This window comes from Myotis brandtii, unplaced genomic scaffold, assembly GCF_000412655.1.
Source record: "Myotis brandtii unplaced genomic scaffold, ASM41265v1 scaffold38, whole genome shotgun sequence".
Taxonomy (NCBI): domain Eukaryota; kingdom Metazoa; phylum Chordata; class Mammalia; order Chiroptera; family Vespertilionidae; genus Myotis; species Myotis brandtii.
This window is the reverse complement of record NW_005364596.1, coordinates 4,060,661-4,076,970: the sequence shown is the minus strand read 5'-3', so window position 1 is coordinate 4,076,970 and position 16,310 is coordinate 4,060,661. Positions and strand designations below refer to the sequence as shown.

General features: G+C 39.0%; 1 protein-coding gene across 1 annotated transcript in view; it reads right to left on the bottom strand.

Moving 5' to 3' along the window:
- Positions 1-802: 802 nt before the first annotated feature.
- DKK2 (dickkopf WNT signaling pathway inhibitor 2) overlaps positions 803-16,310 on the bottom strand; it is a 107,057-nt gene continuing 91,549 nt past the window's right edge. Inside the window, exons 2-4 of the mRNA XM_005872423.2 lie at positions 6,172-6,322; positions 4,709-4,864; positions 803-1,621 (exon numbers count right to left, since the gene is read on the bottom strand). Of these exons, the coding sequence (XP_005872485.1) occupies positions 1,371-1,621; positions 4,709-4,864; positions 6,172-6,322 (558 nt within the window). The 3' untranslated portion in view covers positions 803-1,370. The remainder of the gene's footprint in view (positions 1,622-4,708; positions 4,865-6,171; positions 6,323-16,310) is intronic.

The window sequence follows — 16,310 nt, the reverse complement described above, 5'->3', positions numbered from 1 at the left end:
GTGACCTCACACTGTTATCATTTGTGTGGTGAGTATTTTGAGATCGCAGATCGCATAGAAAGCTCCACGTAGGTTGTGCAGCCTTGGATTCAAAGATGAAAAGTCATGTTGTGCTTCAGACATGTCTATGTATTGCCCAAACCTGGATACTGAACCGTTTCTCCCATTTCCTCGCTGGCTTCAGTGCGGGACAGATGCAGCTCCGGTCTGCATTCTCAGCTTCACCCCGCCGCACTGCAGAGCACGTAAGGAATACGTGTGCTTACCAGTCTAATGCTATCAACACTCAGGGAATGCCGAAGCCTGAAAAAGTAATGATCTCTCTATTAGCTTGGTTTCCCATACATTTTGGCTATCTTAAAAAGATTGGTAATCTGTGAAAATTCTTCTCTGCGCTTTACACAACTACTGGGGTTAGGTTGGAAAATAACATGTATTCATGGTAGGAGTCACATACAATCTAGAAAGATGAAACAATGTCCCTTGAAAATCTGAATGGACTACTTTTGTCTTGTTATGCTGGTTCTGATTACGTATAGGTGAAAGTAAATATTGGAAAACACAAATAAGCAGTTTGAGGAAAAACAAGGTTTTTTTTTCTTTTGTAAAGGCCTTGATGGAAGACCTGCAATTATTTTGAAATTATTTGGAAAGTATCAACTGCTTTCTGTGTGTGTGTGTGTCTACCAAGGCCTTTAATTGAACAATAAAGGCAGTGTTTCAAAATAACGGTGATCTGTGTTGCAAATTAACTCTGCTTAATTTCCTATTTAACTTTTTTTTTCATGTTTTACATTCTATGTGTGTGTGTGTGTGTGTGTGTGTGTGTGTGTACCAAGGCCTTTAATTGAACAGTAAAAGCAGTGTTTCAAATTAAACGGTGATCTGTGTTACAAATTAACTCTGCTTCATTTCCTATTTAACATTTTTTTCATGTTTTACATTCTATGTATACCAAGATACACTGGGAGTGTTTTATCAAACTATAACTTGGAATAGAAATATGGCTTTTATTTTAACAATCTCCTCCTATCTGGAGGAAACCGATCCTGCAGCACAGCCTAACCTCTTGAGAAGTCACATGGTCAGTGATTTTCACTGTACTTTCTTTTTTTTAGTAATTGCATTTTCACAAGTGTGCACATTATTTACATAAACAAGCTGCATAATGGAAACACACTAGTTGTACTACATTCGTCACCCTTTCCAATAGACTTAGTTCTCTTTTTCTTTCTCTCGCTCTGTGATTCATATTCTTATCACATGCCTTACATTAGCCATTCTTCTGAGAGCCAAATCCTATTTCCCACTGTGCTGTGATGCACTAAATGCAGATTCAGTCTGCTCATGACGCATTTTCTCTGAAGTGATCATATTTTCTGACACACGTGGAGTCTGGCTTTGGAGGAGTAGGTAGCATCCTTCCATACTTTACAAGACAGGCCCTTTGCGCAGTCACACCGCTGGAAAATTTCCAGCCCGTGAGAACCTTTCTTGCGCTGTTTGGTACAGACTTCCCCCTGATGGAGCACTGGCTTGCAGATTTTGGTCCAGAAGTGACGAGCACAGCAAAACCCTTCCATGCAGTCTGATGATCGCAGGCAGGGGTCTCCTTCGTGCCCTGCAGGATGATAACCAAAATATGTCACCTCAATACTTCAGAACAGTTCTGCTTTGCAGTCAGAAGCACATAAAGTAGTTTTACTTATGCTGCTTTCCATAATGTCTTGGATTAACAGCAATTGGCTCTTCCTCTAATCTGACCAATCCGTTATTGTTTATTTTCATGTTTGATATCTGAATATCAAATTTAACAAATAGCTAGACTGTATTTTGTCTTCTCTTTATTTTTTCATACTCTACTTCTAGATAGTTCCATGCTCATTATTCTTTCTCTTTTTACTAGTTGAGTGAAAATAAGAAAATAAAAAGAATTGCTTTCAAATTAATTAATGTTATACTTTTCTTGAGAGGTGTAAACAAACTCTGATTGAAGGAGGGGGCTGAAATTCTCAGGAACTCATAAGATCATGTATCAGGGTCTAGCCAGGAAAACGGAAACTGATTCTTCAAACTACAAGGTATTTAATGCAGGGAACTGGTCACATGGGTAGTGGCAGGGCTAAGAAGTACCAGAGGATGCTAAAGCAACACAGCAGGAAGCCACTACCGCATTCAGGCTGGAGAATCCAGAGGAGCAAAGGATGGCAGAACAGAGGGCCGGGATCACTAGCTGGGATGAGAATTCATCAGGCCCAACTGGTGGGACTAAAACCCCAAGGAGATACAGCTCTGCCAGAAGCACTACTGGAGGCAGGGAGAACATGTTGGCTTTTTCTTTCCTCTTCCTCTCAGTGTCCCACCACAGCAAAACCCGTGTGGCCAGGAGCCACTGACAGGGAGCCTAGGAAATGCAGTCTAGAAAGAGTTGTGATACAGAGAAAGGGCAGAAAGCCCCAGGGTCAACCACGAAGTCATCATAAAAATCATGTGGAGCCCTGACCAGTTTGGCTCAGTGGATAGAGCGTCGGCCTGTGGATTGAAGGGTCCCAGGTTCGATTCTGGTCAAGGGCATGTACCTTGGTTGTGGGCACATCCCCAGTAAGGGGTGTGCAGGAGGCAGCTGATCGATGTTTCTCTCTCAACGATGTTTCTAACTCTCTATCCCTCTCCCTTCCTCTCTGTAAAAAGTCAATAAAATACATTTAAAAAAAATCATGTGGAGCTTTGGCTGTTATAGCTCAGTTGGCTGGGCATCATCCTGTGCACCAAAAGGTTGTCGGTTTGATTCCTGGTCAAGGCACATGCCTGGGTTGCAGGCTCAATCCCTGGTAGGGGGTGTGGAGGAAGCAGCTGATCTATGTTTCACTCTCACACATTGATGCCTCTCTCTCTCTCTCTCTCTCAAAAAAGAAAAATCAAACACACACACACAAAACACGTGGAAACACAAATCTGGGTATTTAATTCAGAAAAAAAATGATTAAGTCAGCAAAGAGCCTCCAAACATCACAGTTGGGTTGATGTGTAACCTGTATAAAGAAGGGGTCAGCAAACTTCTCTGTTACATACAGATTGGAAATAAAGTTGGTTTTTTAGATCATATGTATCATAGCTCCTCAATTCTACTGCTGTCTTACAAAAACAGCCATTGATAATGCCTAAACGAATGAGCAAGTCTGTGACACAGTAAAAGATTATTTACAAAAACAGGCAGCAGGACAGATTTGGTTCCTAGGCCATAGTGTGAGAATCCTGGTCAAAAGGGTTTTCTGTCATCCCAAATGTAACCAGTCCCACTGTGTAATGTGAACACAACTCACTAGCCATCAGCATAAGGTTTCTTCCTTCTACCCATCATAAAATTACACATATAAATATATATAAATACTTAGCAAATTTGAAAGTACACAATGACAGGCATCTTTGAGTAAAGAGAAATACTCATGTATTAACAATTGCATGTGAATTTGGTGGAGTAGTAATAGGAGATATGGGTAAAGGACTTAGGCCTTTAGGAGTGTAGACAAAGGATAATTAAAGAAGAATTGTCAATCTCTAGTCCTATCCACATGACTATTTGTATTCCAGGTCAGACTAATAGGTCAGTATCCAATATAATACTCTCTCTGCAGAACATGAGAATGTGGGGAAAGAGTTTTTGTGTTCAAGCAAGTTGGGGAAATACAGTATTTTAAGAAGTTAATCAGTTTTTCTCATTGCTGGACTTCTCAGAACCTTCAATAGAGCAATCTATATATATAAAAGGCTAATATGCAAAGTGTCCCATCGGGAGTTCAACCAGGAGACCAGGAGTTCGATCACTCACTCTGACGTGCATTGACCACCAGGGGGCGGTGCAGAATGAAGGAAGGCCCTGGCCGGCAGCCAAAAGGCCCAGATAGGCCCTCATCTGCGGCCAGGTCTAAGAACCCTAGTGTGCACAAATTTCGTGCGCCTGGCCTCTAGTGTTTATTATAAAGTTCCAAAAATGGTGAGATATATTATTACAAAACTCTTGAACACAGGACACTTTTATTCACAGAATTTCTTGAAAGAGTAGTGCTCCACAGAATAGACTTGCAAAAAGCTTCCTTTAAAAATGGATGTGTTTCATACTTTCAAAATTTTACTACTGGTAATAAGGTTCATATTTTCAAATTTAATTATCAGGGTTTCAACTTCTGAAATATTTTGGTACAATTAAGAAGATTTATGGCTATTCATAATCACACTAGAAACCAATTATTCTTGGTAAATTTATTTTATGAATTGTATGGTAGCTGGTTGTCTAGTGAAATAAAATTTCTGAATCTGCAAAGGTGAGAAAGATTCAAAAACATAATGATTTATTCATTTGGAAGCAAACATTTTCCTATTTATTTTTCAGAATGCTTTATCCTTTGATATGTGACAAATGCTTGCATAGGCAATATCTTCTAAATCTCATGTAAAAAGACAGGGTTGTTAAGAAAACGACAGAGTTGATCAGACTACTGCAATTCTTGTAACACACATTTTCTAATAATTTAAGATCTCTAAGAAGCTCTAAGCATCCTCAAAATTAAGAATTAATAAACCCAGTTAAAATCTTGCCTTTAAACTATCTTCTTTGTATATTTCTAAAACCAATGGAATCAATTAACTATATTTTATATACATTTTTATAAAACAATAAAAGTAAACATAGAACTACAGTTATCCCTACCTTTTATGTGTGACATCTTAGTGTGTGGTCTTCCTAGATTCTGCCACCCCAAGTCGTGGTTTGAGTAATGGCCATGGTTTCGATCTTTGTGCCGAGTGCCATCCAGAGCTGGGATGTGCGGGGTTAAGATGCTCTCAGTGACTGGGATGCAGATGCCTGGAGATAGTCAGGTAAGCAGTTAGTCTTATTCAATTCTATACAATGTGGTTCTTATCCATATATTCTCCTGATGTAAGGCATGAAGCAGTTAGTCTTATTCAATTCTATACAATGTGGTTCTAATCCATGTGTTCTCCTGATGTAAGGCATGAAGCCATCTGTTCTATCTATCTATCTATCTATCTATCTATCTATCCATCCATCCTCCTACCTGTCATCTATCTCTTCATTTGTCCATTTGTTCATTTACCAACTTATTGAAACTGAATATTCAATAGTTTGGCCCTGAGTCCAAATTTGATTGGCATCTTGTCTCTTTCAAGACTAAGTGACCTTGGGCAAAAATAGGAATAAAAGTAGAAATTCATTGTAATACTTTAAGCAATAAAACAAAATTTAAAAAAATAGAAATTCATTTTACTGAGCTATTGTGAATACTTGTGCAGGCTCAGAATAGTGCTATAGTGACGTATTAAACTAATATTACCTATTCATACTTTAAAAATGTCTGTCCAGACATGCATCTTTGGGACTCATGTCCCTTTGTTCAATCACCAGTACAATCCTAATCTACACTGTAAACCTCTCTAGGGTATGAGGTCCTCTTCCCTTTACCTCCTGTCCAAGGCATTTCCAGTAGGACTATGCCCAGAGGTAAGGAACAAGTATAAGAATATGAGCCTGATTATGTTGTTTGTGTGACTGAGTGTATGTTTCTGATCACCTTCTGCAATTATTTAGTGTTTTTTTTACCACATGTTGTCTATGGTTTTTCATTTCATTATTGCTGAATTTGTGCCTATAAGTTAATTGAGATTGAGTGAAGCCATGCTTATGGAATGACTGAGGAATAGACTCCTGTATCTCCTTTCATAGGAACCAATCACTTTATCACCATCTGAGTGTGCCACCAGGTAAGGCCTTAAAAAGAGGAAATGAGTATAAGATTCAAGGTATGAAACGTATGAAATTGGGAGACAGACTCACAATTGCATTGGTAAATCATAGCAGATTATTTTCTTTAGTTCTTTTGGATGTCTTTGCTCATGTGCTTAGTGGAATAGAACTAGCTATTTATACACAACTCTTCAACAGGATAAATCCAACTCAGCATAGATTATTAAATACAGAAGGTGATCAAAGCCTAGGGACACTAAGATTTTAGAGGTAATCCAGGTAATCTTATCTAAACTATGTTCCAATTCTTGCCTATTTGGAAAGACTCCTTACATGTCAGGAATCCAAGGAGAAGGTAGCCTAACATGAAAAGAAAAAGGCCCAGCAACACTGAACACTATCTTTACCATTATTGCAGCGGTTACCAGGACAACACATGCCATCTCTATGGCAGCGCTTCTTTTTCCTTCGACACACCATGCAGGCTGAAGATCCTTGGTGGGGACTGTGGCAGTATCTCCCAACTTCACATTCCTTATCACTGCTGCAAGGGTAGGCCTGTCAGGAAGTGGAAAAACACCAAAAGCAAAGTAGATTAGATCTTTTAACACTTATGAAAAGTTATTGTTGCAAATTATGATGGAAAATAAGTCACAATATTACCACTGTATTTTGTTCTGAGCATAGATCCTACATAGAGACATGTACTTAATTGAGAACCTTAGAAATATTGATTATTGATGGTGAAAAAAATAAAGTTGACCATTTATTTTCATTGACACAATTTTGGATTAAAATTTAGACTTTGCCCCCTGGCCAATGTGGTTCAATTGGTAGGGTATCATCTGGTACACCCAAGGGTTGACAGGCTCAATTCCCCCATCAGGGCATGTACTTGGTTTGCAGGCTTGATAACCAGTGGGGGGCATGCAGGTGGCAGCCTGTCAATGTTTCCCTCTCACATTGATGTTTCTCTCTCTCCCTCTCTCTTCCTCTCTCTCTCTAAAAAAATCTTTAAAAAATCACCAACACCAACAACTTTGCATTGATTCATAGAGCCATTAAGAGTGACTTTGGGAGCTTGGAAACAGTTATGATTCTTACATAGCCACTGATTTTAAGTGTGTAAGAAACAGTAAGCTTAGCCACTTCACTTTCATCTGCTAGACTAGGATGAATGGAGGGTTAAATAACAAATGGCTGTGCTAGAACCTAAAACACATCTGCCTCATTATGGAACACATATTTTAAGAGTGACAGCCATGCCCTAGCTGGTTTGGCTCAGTGGATAGAGTATCAAGCTGTGGACTGAAGGGTTCCAGGTTCGATTTTGGTCAAAGGCACATGCCCAGGTTGCGGGCTCAGTCCCCAGTAGGAGACGTGCAGGAGGCAGCCAATCAGGGATTCTCTCTCATCATTGATGTTTCTATTTCTCTCTCCCTCTCCCTTCCTCTCTGAAATCAATAAAAATATATTTAAAAAAGAGTGACAGCTCACACTCCCTGCCAGAGAGCAGCAAGGAGCAGAAGCACTTCCAGCGAGGTGATGAGCAGCAGTAGCAGTGTCCTGAGTGGTCAGAGAGATGCTAAGCTGCAATCACATCATCATGTTATCAGGAAACAAACAAGCAGGCTCCTTATACACAATAGCCCTAAAGGCTACTGCACCTTTAATTTATACAGAAAGGACTTCTATTCCTACTTCACTACCAGGTTATGTGTTTACAAGACTAGTTAAGCAGTGTCATATTATCTCAAAAAACAAAAACATATTACACAGTTATATATTCCTTGCCTCTTGGAAGTTATTGGAACACTTAAAATGCCCCTTTTCAGAGACTGAGAGTTGATATGTCATACCACACATCAAACTTACTCATATTTTGAGACACGTTGACAATTAACAGCGAGACTTATTTATGTCTTTTTTTTATTTGGTAGTTCATCCCCCGCCCAATTTTCAGATTAATGTATTTGTTTTTAAAGCAAGCATAAATGACATGAATACAAAACAGATACCATTATAATAATCTGATTATTATTTAACAGGAAAGGGGAAAACTAGATAATATAGGTATGCCATTTATACAGCTTTGCCAGGAAGTTGCAGTTAACATTCTCCTAGTCTGTCCCACAGATCGCTGGGGAAAGGAATGAAAACTAGGTGCATGCCCAGTAAGGACTGGGCGATGTGGGAAGATGCTTATTTGTCAGTTACACCTGGGAACAAGCCAGTGGCCAGAATAGGCCTTGCCATTGCAAAATCTCAATACTTAACTACTGAACAAGGGACACCGCCCCCTCTCTTGCTGCTCCCTCCTGACCCCTGGCTAGCAGGGCTCTCATGGACTAATGAATTTTAATTAACCTGATGCTACAAAGAACCCAGATCCAACATGGAATGGAAACCTTGGACACTGGCCCTATTTTTGGCTTTGCTGGAGCCCTAGCTACATATTTTCCAGGACTGGTTTAAGGACAATGGATCTTTGATACTCAAGAAATATAATTCCAACCTAGCCGGTTTGGCTCAGTGCATAGTGTGTCAGCCTGCGAACTGAAAGGTCCCAGGTTCGATTCTGGTCAAGGGCACATGCCCAGGTTGTGAGCTCAATCCCCAGTGTGTGGTGTGTAGGAGGCAGCCGATCAAATCATCTTTCTCATCATTGATGTTTCTATCTCTCTATCTCTCTCTCTCACCCTTCCTCTCTGAAATCAATAAAAATATATTTTAAAAAAACAACACAAATGTATTTTTAAAAAGAAATATAATTCTATGCCAATGAAAACCATTTAGCCTTCCAGGAGAGTCCTAGAAAATTCATTTTCTAAAGATATGGTAAGAGCCACCCCACTCCCACTAGCAACAGGGGAATTCCACCCAGCGATTCCTCCGACAACAAAACTATGGGATACAATTTTTGTGATTCAAATAATGAGTGTGATCTGAGTGCTTTATGAAATGAGGTTTGATGGCCTAATTCTGTATACATTGTTTATTTCTTTCCCCATTCTCTGTCCTTCTCATTCTCTTTCATTCTCTCTGTTTCTACCATCGCCTTTTCTCCTCTGTACTACTCCTACTCATGTGTGTATACACTTTGTGTATGAAACTCCCACATGTTTTTCATTTAGATTGGATCATCTTCAGTTAGAGGAAAGAAATACGAAGTTGCTGTGAGTCTGAAAACTTTACATGTGGTTCTATGAAAAAACAACGTACTTTTAGCTTCATTACAATGTACTGTTTACCCTCAAAAGAAAATAAAAAATAGAAAAGCCACTAACTTTAAATTGAGAATGCTTTTGAAGAACCGCACAGTGGCAATACCTGATGCCTATATTATTATAAATGAGCCAGATAAAGCTATAAAATGAATTTTCATATTATTATCCCATTCTGAACTTCATTAGGCTTAAGGGAGATTCTTAATGAAGTTAAATTTGGAGTACTAGGCTATTTTTCAAGACTCCAAATCTGATGAAAACAAAACAAATGTCACTTCCTGACTTGCTACACTCTTTCCCTCAAGCATTTTACTCCCTTCATTTTTAGACCCATTCATTTTAATTGAAATACAATTCACATGGATCTGATTCATTTACATTTATTTCATCAAATTGTTTTGCAAGAAACATTTGATGTCTTACAAGTTTTTTTCCCTTCCTCAAAAATAGGACATGTTCTTTCGACAAAAATAAACATGTGCTACCTAAAACAACACGTGCAATTTACAACTCAAATAAAAAATCTTGAAGAGAATCAGAATATAAAATAATACTTGGTTCCAGTCCTAAAAAAATAATCTACAGGGAGAGACCAAGATGGCGGCATAGGTAAACACCGCAGACTGCTGCCGCAAATAACCCATTCAAAAATACAACTAAAAGACGGAACGGACATCACCCAGAACCACAGGAAGGCTGGCTGAGGAGAGACTCTTCAAGGAACTGGGAGGAGGGGAGTTATGGGGGGGAAAAAAAGAGGAACAAATGTAACCTGAACAATAAAGATTTAATTAAAAAAAAATAATCTACATGGTAAAAAAACAAGTTGTTTGCTGAAAGCAGTTATTTATTCAAAAATTGTGGAAAGCACATTATCATCTTCTCATGCTTAGTTGATAAGAAATGAAAATATTGAAATGAAAAACATTTGATACAGATGATATTACCCAAAGTAATATGCAAAGTATTCTTCATTTGAATGGGGGCACAGTAAAATTCTCACAATTTTTCAGAAAAAAAGCTCTGAAGCAGTCTTTTATCGGGTAGGTAGTTTTATTATGTTTCAATATATATTTTAATTGACTTAAACCAAAAATGACACAGACAAAAATTATGCAGGATTTTTTAATGGAAGGTTATTGTTAATGTGAACTTATAATTGGAATGAAATCCAGAGTGTAATATTGAGAGGAATTCTTTGACAATTAAAAAAAAATGAATAGTTGAAATGCAAGTCTATGTTACACAACTTCTAATATACTTATGAAAATCTTGGTTCCAATAAATAGCTTTATTTATTAACAAAATCAAGAAAGGATGAGATAAATTAATTGAAGCAGGTTTTTGGAAAAGCAGGTGATATTTGGGGGCCTGCTTGGCTTCTGAAATCAGTGTCCCCCTCACAGATCCACTCAGCCATAGTTTCCCTTTCCCTTGCCATAGTCATTAGCAAGACAATGCAGAACATGAGAAAATACTATGGATCTGACACATTAATAGCAAAGCTTGTGTTTTCAGCCCAATGAATTATCTGTTAGTAAAGAGTCTTAAACAAATAATTTTCAACTCCAGTATGAGGACTCTGCAGCCTGCTATTGAGCCCACACATTAACCCCTTTAGAATGTCTGAAAATGGTATCATAGTCGGAAAGAGAGAGGGGGAGGGAAGGAAAGAGGGAGGGATGGTGAAAGAAGCACTTGGTAAAAGATTTGTGAAGGATCCTGCAGAAGTGATGACTGTGGTGATTAACAGACCACTGAAGGGAATTATATACATTAATAAAAGTGGCATTCAGAAACTTTCTCATGAAAAATAATCTTTATTTTCCATTTACTTTGGCTCCAAAAATCTGTTCCTGGTCTGATTTGATGATGGGTTCATGACTAACAAAATGTAAATTTGAGTGCCTGACTTTAAGTTTCCATTTAATGAAAATAATAATATGTTTCCCTGGTACTTGTGTTATAAATGAATAGAAAGACTGATTTATTTTACCTGCTGTGGAAAGTGTTCATAGTGAAGTGTTATGACTCTTTGGGATAGGCTAGTAAGCTAGGACAAGCAGAAAAGGGAAACCGAGACAGATAGTTAAATCCTATCTTTCCTAAACGAAGGATAATTAAGAGTAAAGGATTTGCACTTCTCCTCAACCAGAGGGTAAATAACTTAAGTCACCCTGCTCAGAGGTGTAGATAGCAGAAATCTAATTAGTGCCATTTGCCAACTGCCCAAGGACAGATGAAGTTAAGAAAATAAATGTCACTTTGATACATCAGCATAAAGTTGATGAATATTTTATTGATCCTCCCCTAAGACCTCCCCTAGATACCGAGCTTTTAAAACCTCTCAAAGCCAATCCTAAGGTCCCAGGACACGCTCTCCCTCCCAGGGACACAGGAACACACCAGCTTTTCTCCCCTCCTCCCTACTTCTTCACCCCACAGGTATGTGTCTCCTAAACATAAAGGACCCCGAGAGGCTTGCATCCAAGGGCAGCAATGGGCAGCAGCAGTTCATCCCAGAAAACCCCTCTGAACCTGTCCCCAAGAACCCCTTTTTATGACTTCCTAGTGAGCCAAAAAAGACCAGCCCAGACTCATGTCCCCAGCCCTTCCTTGTTTCAATGTCCCCAGCTTTAATAACCGTCCTCTAAAATTCACCTGCGCAAAGTCAAGAACCCACACACTATTGGCCAGCCCTGGGCAGGTGCAGGGCCCCTTCCTGGTAACATTTTCATTTACTTGACTTTACGTGAACAGTCTGAGAAACAGTGAGAGTCTGCGTCACTGTAAATCAAGTGATCGAATAAGGGAGGGACTTTAGTACACTTGTCCTATACTAAAATACTCCAACACTGAATCAGAAACCGGGCTGTGTGAGCATCCAAGAATCATCACCTTCATACAGAATCATTCTTGATTTAGGCTTGGTCACAATTAGGAGATGAATTCATTTTAGACACCTAATAATAGCAGATGATGGTGGATCATAAATTAAGAATGTCTGAGAGCTGTCCACGATCAGGCCAAACACAAAGAAGATTTGCCCAATCCCCTTTCTAGAAAAAAAAATGTGGTTTCCATAAATAGCAGTGCTAGTTATCATTACAACCATGACATGGACTAAAAAAAGAGAAAACACATTGGACACAACTGGAATAATGTCCATCATAAACGAGCATTTCTTTTTAGTACAAAGGATTGTTTTCAGTCATTTACTCTGTGCTAATTTGGAGTCATTATTTAACATTTTAGCAATAAAGTGCTCAGCAGCAGCAACCTGGGGATTGCAGGCCTCACTGTGAGGTGTCATGACTAAGCCTTCAGTAGTGATGGTTTAACGCACATGTAGAGAAGGTGTTGGAGTGGTGACCTGTGAGCTGAATGTAGAGATTAGAAAAGTAAACTTGGCCACTTCTCTTTCTAGAAGCTTCCAAATACCAACAGTATGTCCTGCTGCAGCTGTTGGAAAGACAGAATTCTGGCAGGAAACACTGATGAGATTGTAAACAGCATTTTCTAACTTCCTTTCTTTTTATTTTTTTTAATCCTCACCTTAGGATATGTTTTTATTGTTTTTTTTAGAGAGAGAGAGACAGTGAGAGACATAAATGTAATAGAGAAACAGCTATTGTTGCCTCCCTATGTACTCTGACTGGGGATTGAACCTGCAACCTAGGTATGTACCCTGACGGGGAATTGAACCCATTTATTTTGTGTATGGGATGATGCTCCAACCGCCAGGGCTCATTCCATTTCTTGACTTGACAACCGTTTATGTCCAGATAAACTCAATGTAATCAGAGTTATAAGCAAAAGCCCTTCATACAAGTAATAATCCTATATAATAAAAGGCTAATATGCAAATTGTCCCCTCGACCAGGAGTTCGCCTGAGAGTTCAATGGGGAGTTCCATCAGGGGGTGTAGCTGGCCCACCAACCACCTGGGGCCTCTCCCCACTGCCCAACCTGATCGCCCCAATCAGGGAGGGCCCACCAGATCCCACCTGTGCACAAATTCGTGCACCTGGATTCTAGTAATTACATAATATTCTAATGAACAAAAGAAACTGAAATGTTACTACATCTTATTTGAACTAACTGAGCCTTTTATTTTCAATTAATCTCAAAACTGCAGAGAGAAAAGTCTTATTAATTGTAGACTTAGATTTAGGTTTGAATTTTTAATTATTTTTCTATTGTTTCCCATTCCTTGGAATACTCAAATGCAACAATGAAGTAATCAGATTGCTAAAAACAATAAAATAAGAAAAAGTGTTTCAGGTATCTCAGCATCACTGGCTGATGAATAAACATTTGGCCATAACTAAACCTTAGTTTAACTCCCAAGTTTTCAAAATAATGACATTGTTCCTGTTTAATCATGGGGGATAGGGTGGGGAAAGGAAGGGAGGAACATCACAAGTTGTTCATGTGGGATGACCACCCATCCGGATTTTTGCAAGACTGTCCTAGTTTTGTTGTTGCTTTAATCGGGACAATCCTTTATCCCCGCAAGCACTCTTTGTAACTACCTCGGAAGTTCTCTGAAGCCAGAAAAACATCATCAGCTGGGCAGGCAGAAAAAAAGCCTGCAAGGGGTGGGGGAGTGGGAGGGTGTGGGGGGTGGGGACCAGCTGTGGGGATGAGAAACATTTGGGGTGAGTGTGAAGGTAGCAGCAAAGGGCTGGGGTCCCAAAGAAACAACAGAAGGTTGGCAATTATCATTTGGGAAACCAGATCAGACTGGCTTCCCCTAGGTCCTCAGAGAAAAGATTAATTTCCCTTCTCAGACATTTCTTAGGAGAGATCTGTATTTCATTGAACAAGCAAGGCATGCTTCTCCTTTGGTCATTTCCAAGTCAAGCCCAGTCATCCTTATTGCAACTGAGGGAGGTCCAGGGGCATAGAGCTCACCTGGCTCCTGTGCAGTTGAATCCTGCCTGCAAGCCACAGGCTGCGCAATCGGATCTTTTCCATCATCCACAATTACTCTAGAGGATAAGGGTGCACTCGATGCATCTTTGAGGATTTCTGAACGGAAAGCCAGAAGGATTGAGCTATATTAAATTCCAGGGGGAAAGTTCAGGTATTTCATGATGTTCTGGAGTTGTGCCATAGGTTCATTAAGGCAGCTGCTTGGTATTCATTCAATATTCAATAATTACTTATTCAGTATTTATTTATTGAACACCAACTATGAACCAGACACAACTGGCTCTGGGATGTACAAATATTTTGCCTGTGTTACTCCTAAAATAACTTTGAAAAACAAACATCTCAGCATAAGTTTATGTTTATTATTATCGAACATTGTATAAAATAAAGTTTGCAGTGATTTGACATGATTCCATTGATCAATGCATATTGATCCTAAAATACATCACAACATATTTATTGATAGATTTTAAAAACTAAATTGTCTTAAAAAACATTCAGTTAAGTTTTAAGATATACAAGTCATTACAACTAATTTGGGTGTTCTGTATCCAGAATTTTCCAACTGGTGGGGCCAGGCTTCGCTTTTTTAAAAATTATGCTTATTGATTTTTAGAGAGAGAGGAAAGGAGAAGGAGAGAGAAAAACATCAATGTGAGAGCGTAACATCCATTGGCTGCCTCCTGCACACCCCATACCGGAGATCAAGCTCACCACCCAGGCATCTGATGAAGTCAGCAACCTTTCAGTGTGTGGGACAAGGCCCAACCAACTGAGCCACACCAGCCAGGGCCAAGCTTCACTTTAAAAAAAATTAATGGTAAAACAAAGAAAGAAAGTGTCTTTGTGCAATTAGGATGCCCTGATCAACCACTAAGAGTATCTTTGTTGCCCTGACCAGTTTGGCTCAGTGGATAGAGCATCGGCCTGCGAACTGAAGGATCTCAGGTACGATTCCGGTCAAGGGCATGTACCTTGGTTGCAAGCACATCCCCAGTAGGGGGTGTGCAGGAGGCAGCTGATTGATGTTTCTCTCTCATCGATATTTCTAACTCTCTATTCCTCTCCCTTCCTCTCTGTAAAAAAAAAAAAAATCAATAAAATACATTTTTAAAAAAAGAGTATCTTTGTTAAACTGATATTCCAAATTCTACTTTAGTTTGTCATCCAAAAAAGGTTTTTATACCTCTGGCTAATGCAGTATATTAAGATTTGGAATGTGTGATTGTTTGTTTTTTTCCCCTCCCCTAAAATGGCAAAACTTATTGTAAACACAGGTGTATTCCCAGACAATTTTAAGAAAAAAGAACAATGGAAGTTGAGTATCTGGAAATTAATTCCCTTAAGGTTGTTAGACCTTTGTTTTTGATATAAAAGTTCAGAACAGAGAGAATTTCTAATAATACTGCCTGGATTATAAATTAGGAATGATGGATTCCTGCCAGTGGTCCATTAACTTCCCCAATATATTCAGAAAACCTCACTTAAACAACAGTTCCATGGAAAAAAGGCAAGGTCCTCTCTAACTTCAGTTGTTCCACCCTGTTCTCTGTATGTCATTAAGCAGAAAGGAGATTCCAGGGAATTCTCTACTTTGAACACATACCACCTTCTCAACTGTAACATGCACATTATGGCTATGGATTGCGAGGTAAATGGGAGGGTTAATCTGTCCCATATGGTCTCATTGCCTAGAAAAATCTAAACCAGGCAGTTTACATGGCTAACATTTTTGCCTGTTTTTGACCCATTGACCCATCATTTGGAATAGATAGGGCAACCAACAATTATATGCCGTGCTCAGAAAGCAGCATCTCAGAAGTGCTATTGCAGCCATGGTTGCAGCCCTTTATACTCCATATACAATTATAAAGACCTTTAGCATCCTGGGATTGGCTGAGTGTCATTGTTCTAACCCAAACAGAGGGAGAAACTGCAAAATTTCAAGTTTCCTTCCAAATCCAGGATTGCGTGTCTGTAATATAATCCTTCCACTGTAGCCTTGCAAATTTCCCTGACCTCACGGCCTTCGGAAAGGTAATATGGAAGGAAGAATTTTGGAGTTTTACTGCAATTTGAATTATGCCTCCACAATGAATTCATTGTTACAAGTTACTGAACTGAATCTCAGTTTCCTCCTTGATAAGATGGATATAATTCGTACCCTCAGCAATGTTTCCCTACTTATCTAATCATAAAAATCTCATGGGTTTTCTCTAAAAACTATTTGTTCATAGATCCCATAGAGACTCTAGTTTTGTAGAAGTGGATATGGTCTGGGTATCTGTAGTTTTAATAAATACTGGTCTGGTGACCATATGATCAAGAAATATAAGAAAACGCCGCTTTATAGAATTGTTGCAAAGATTAAAGATGCCTCT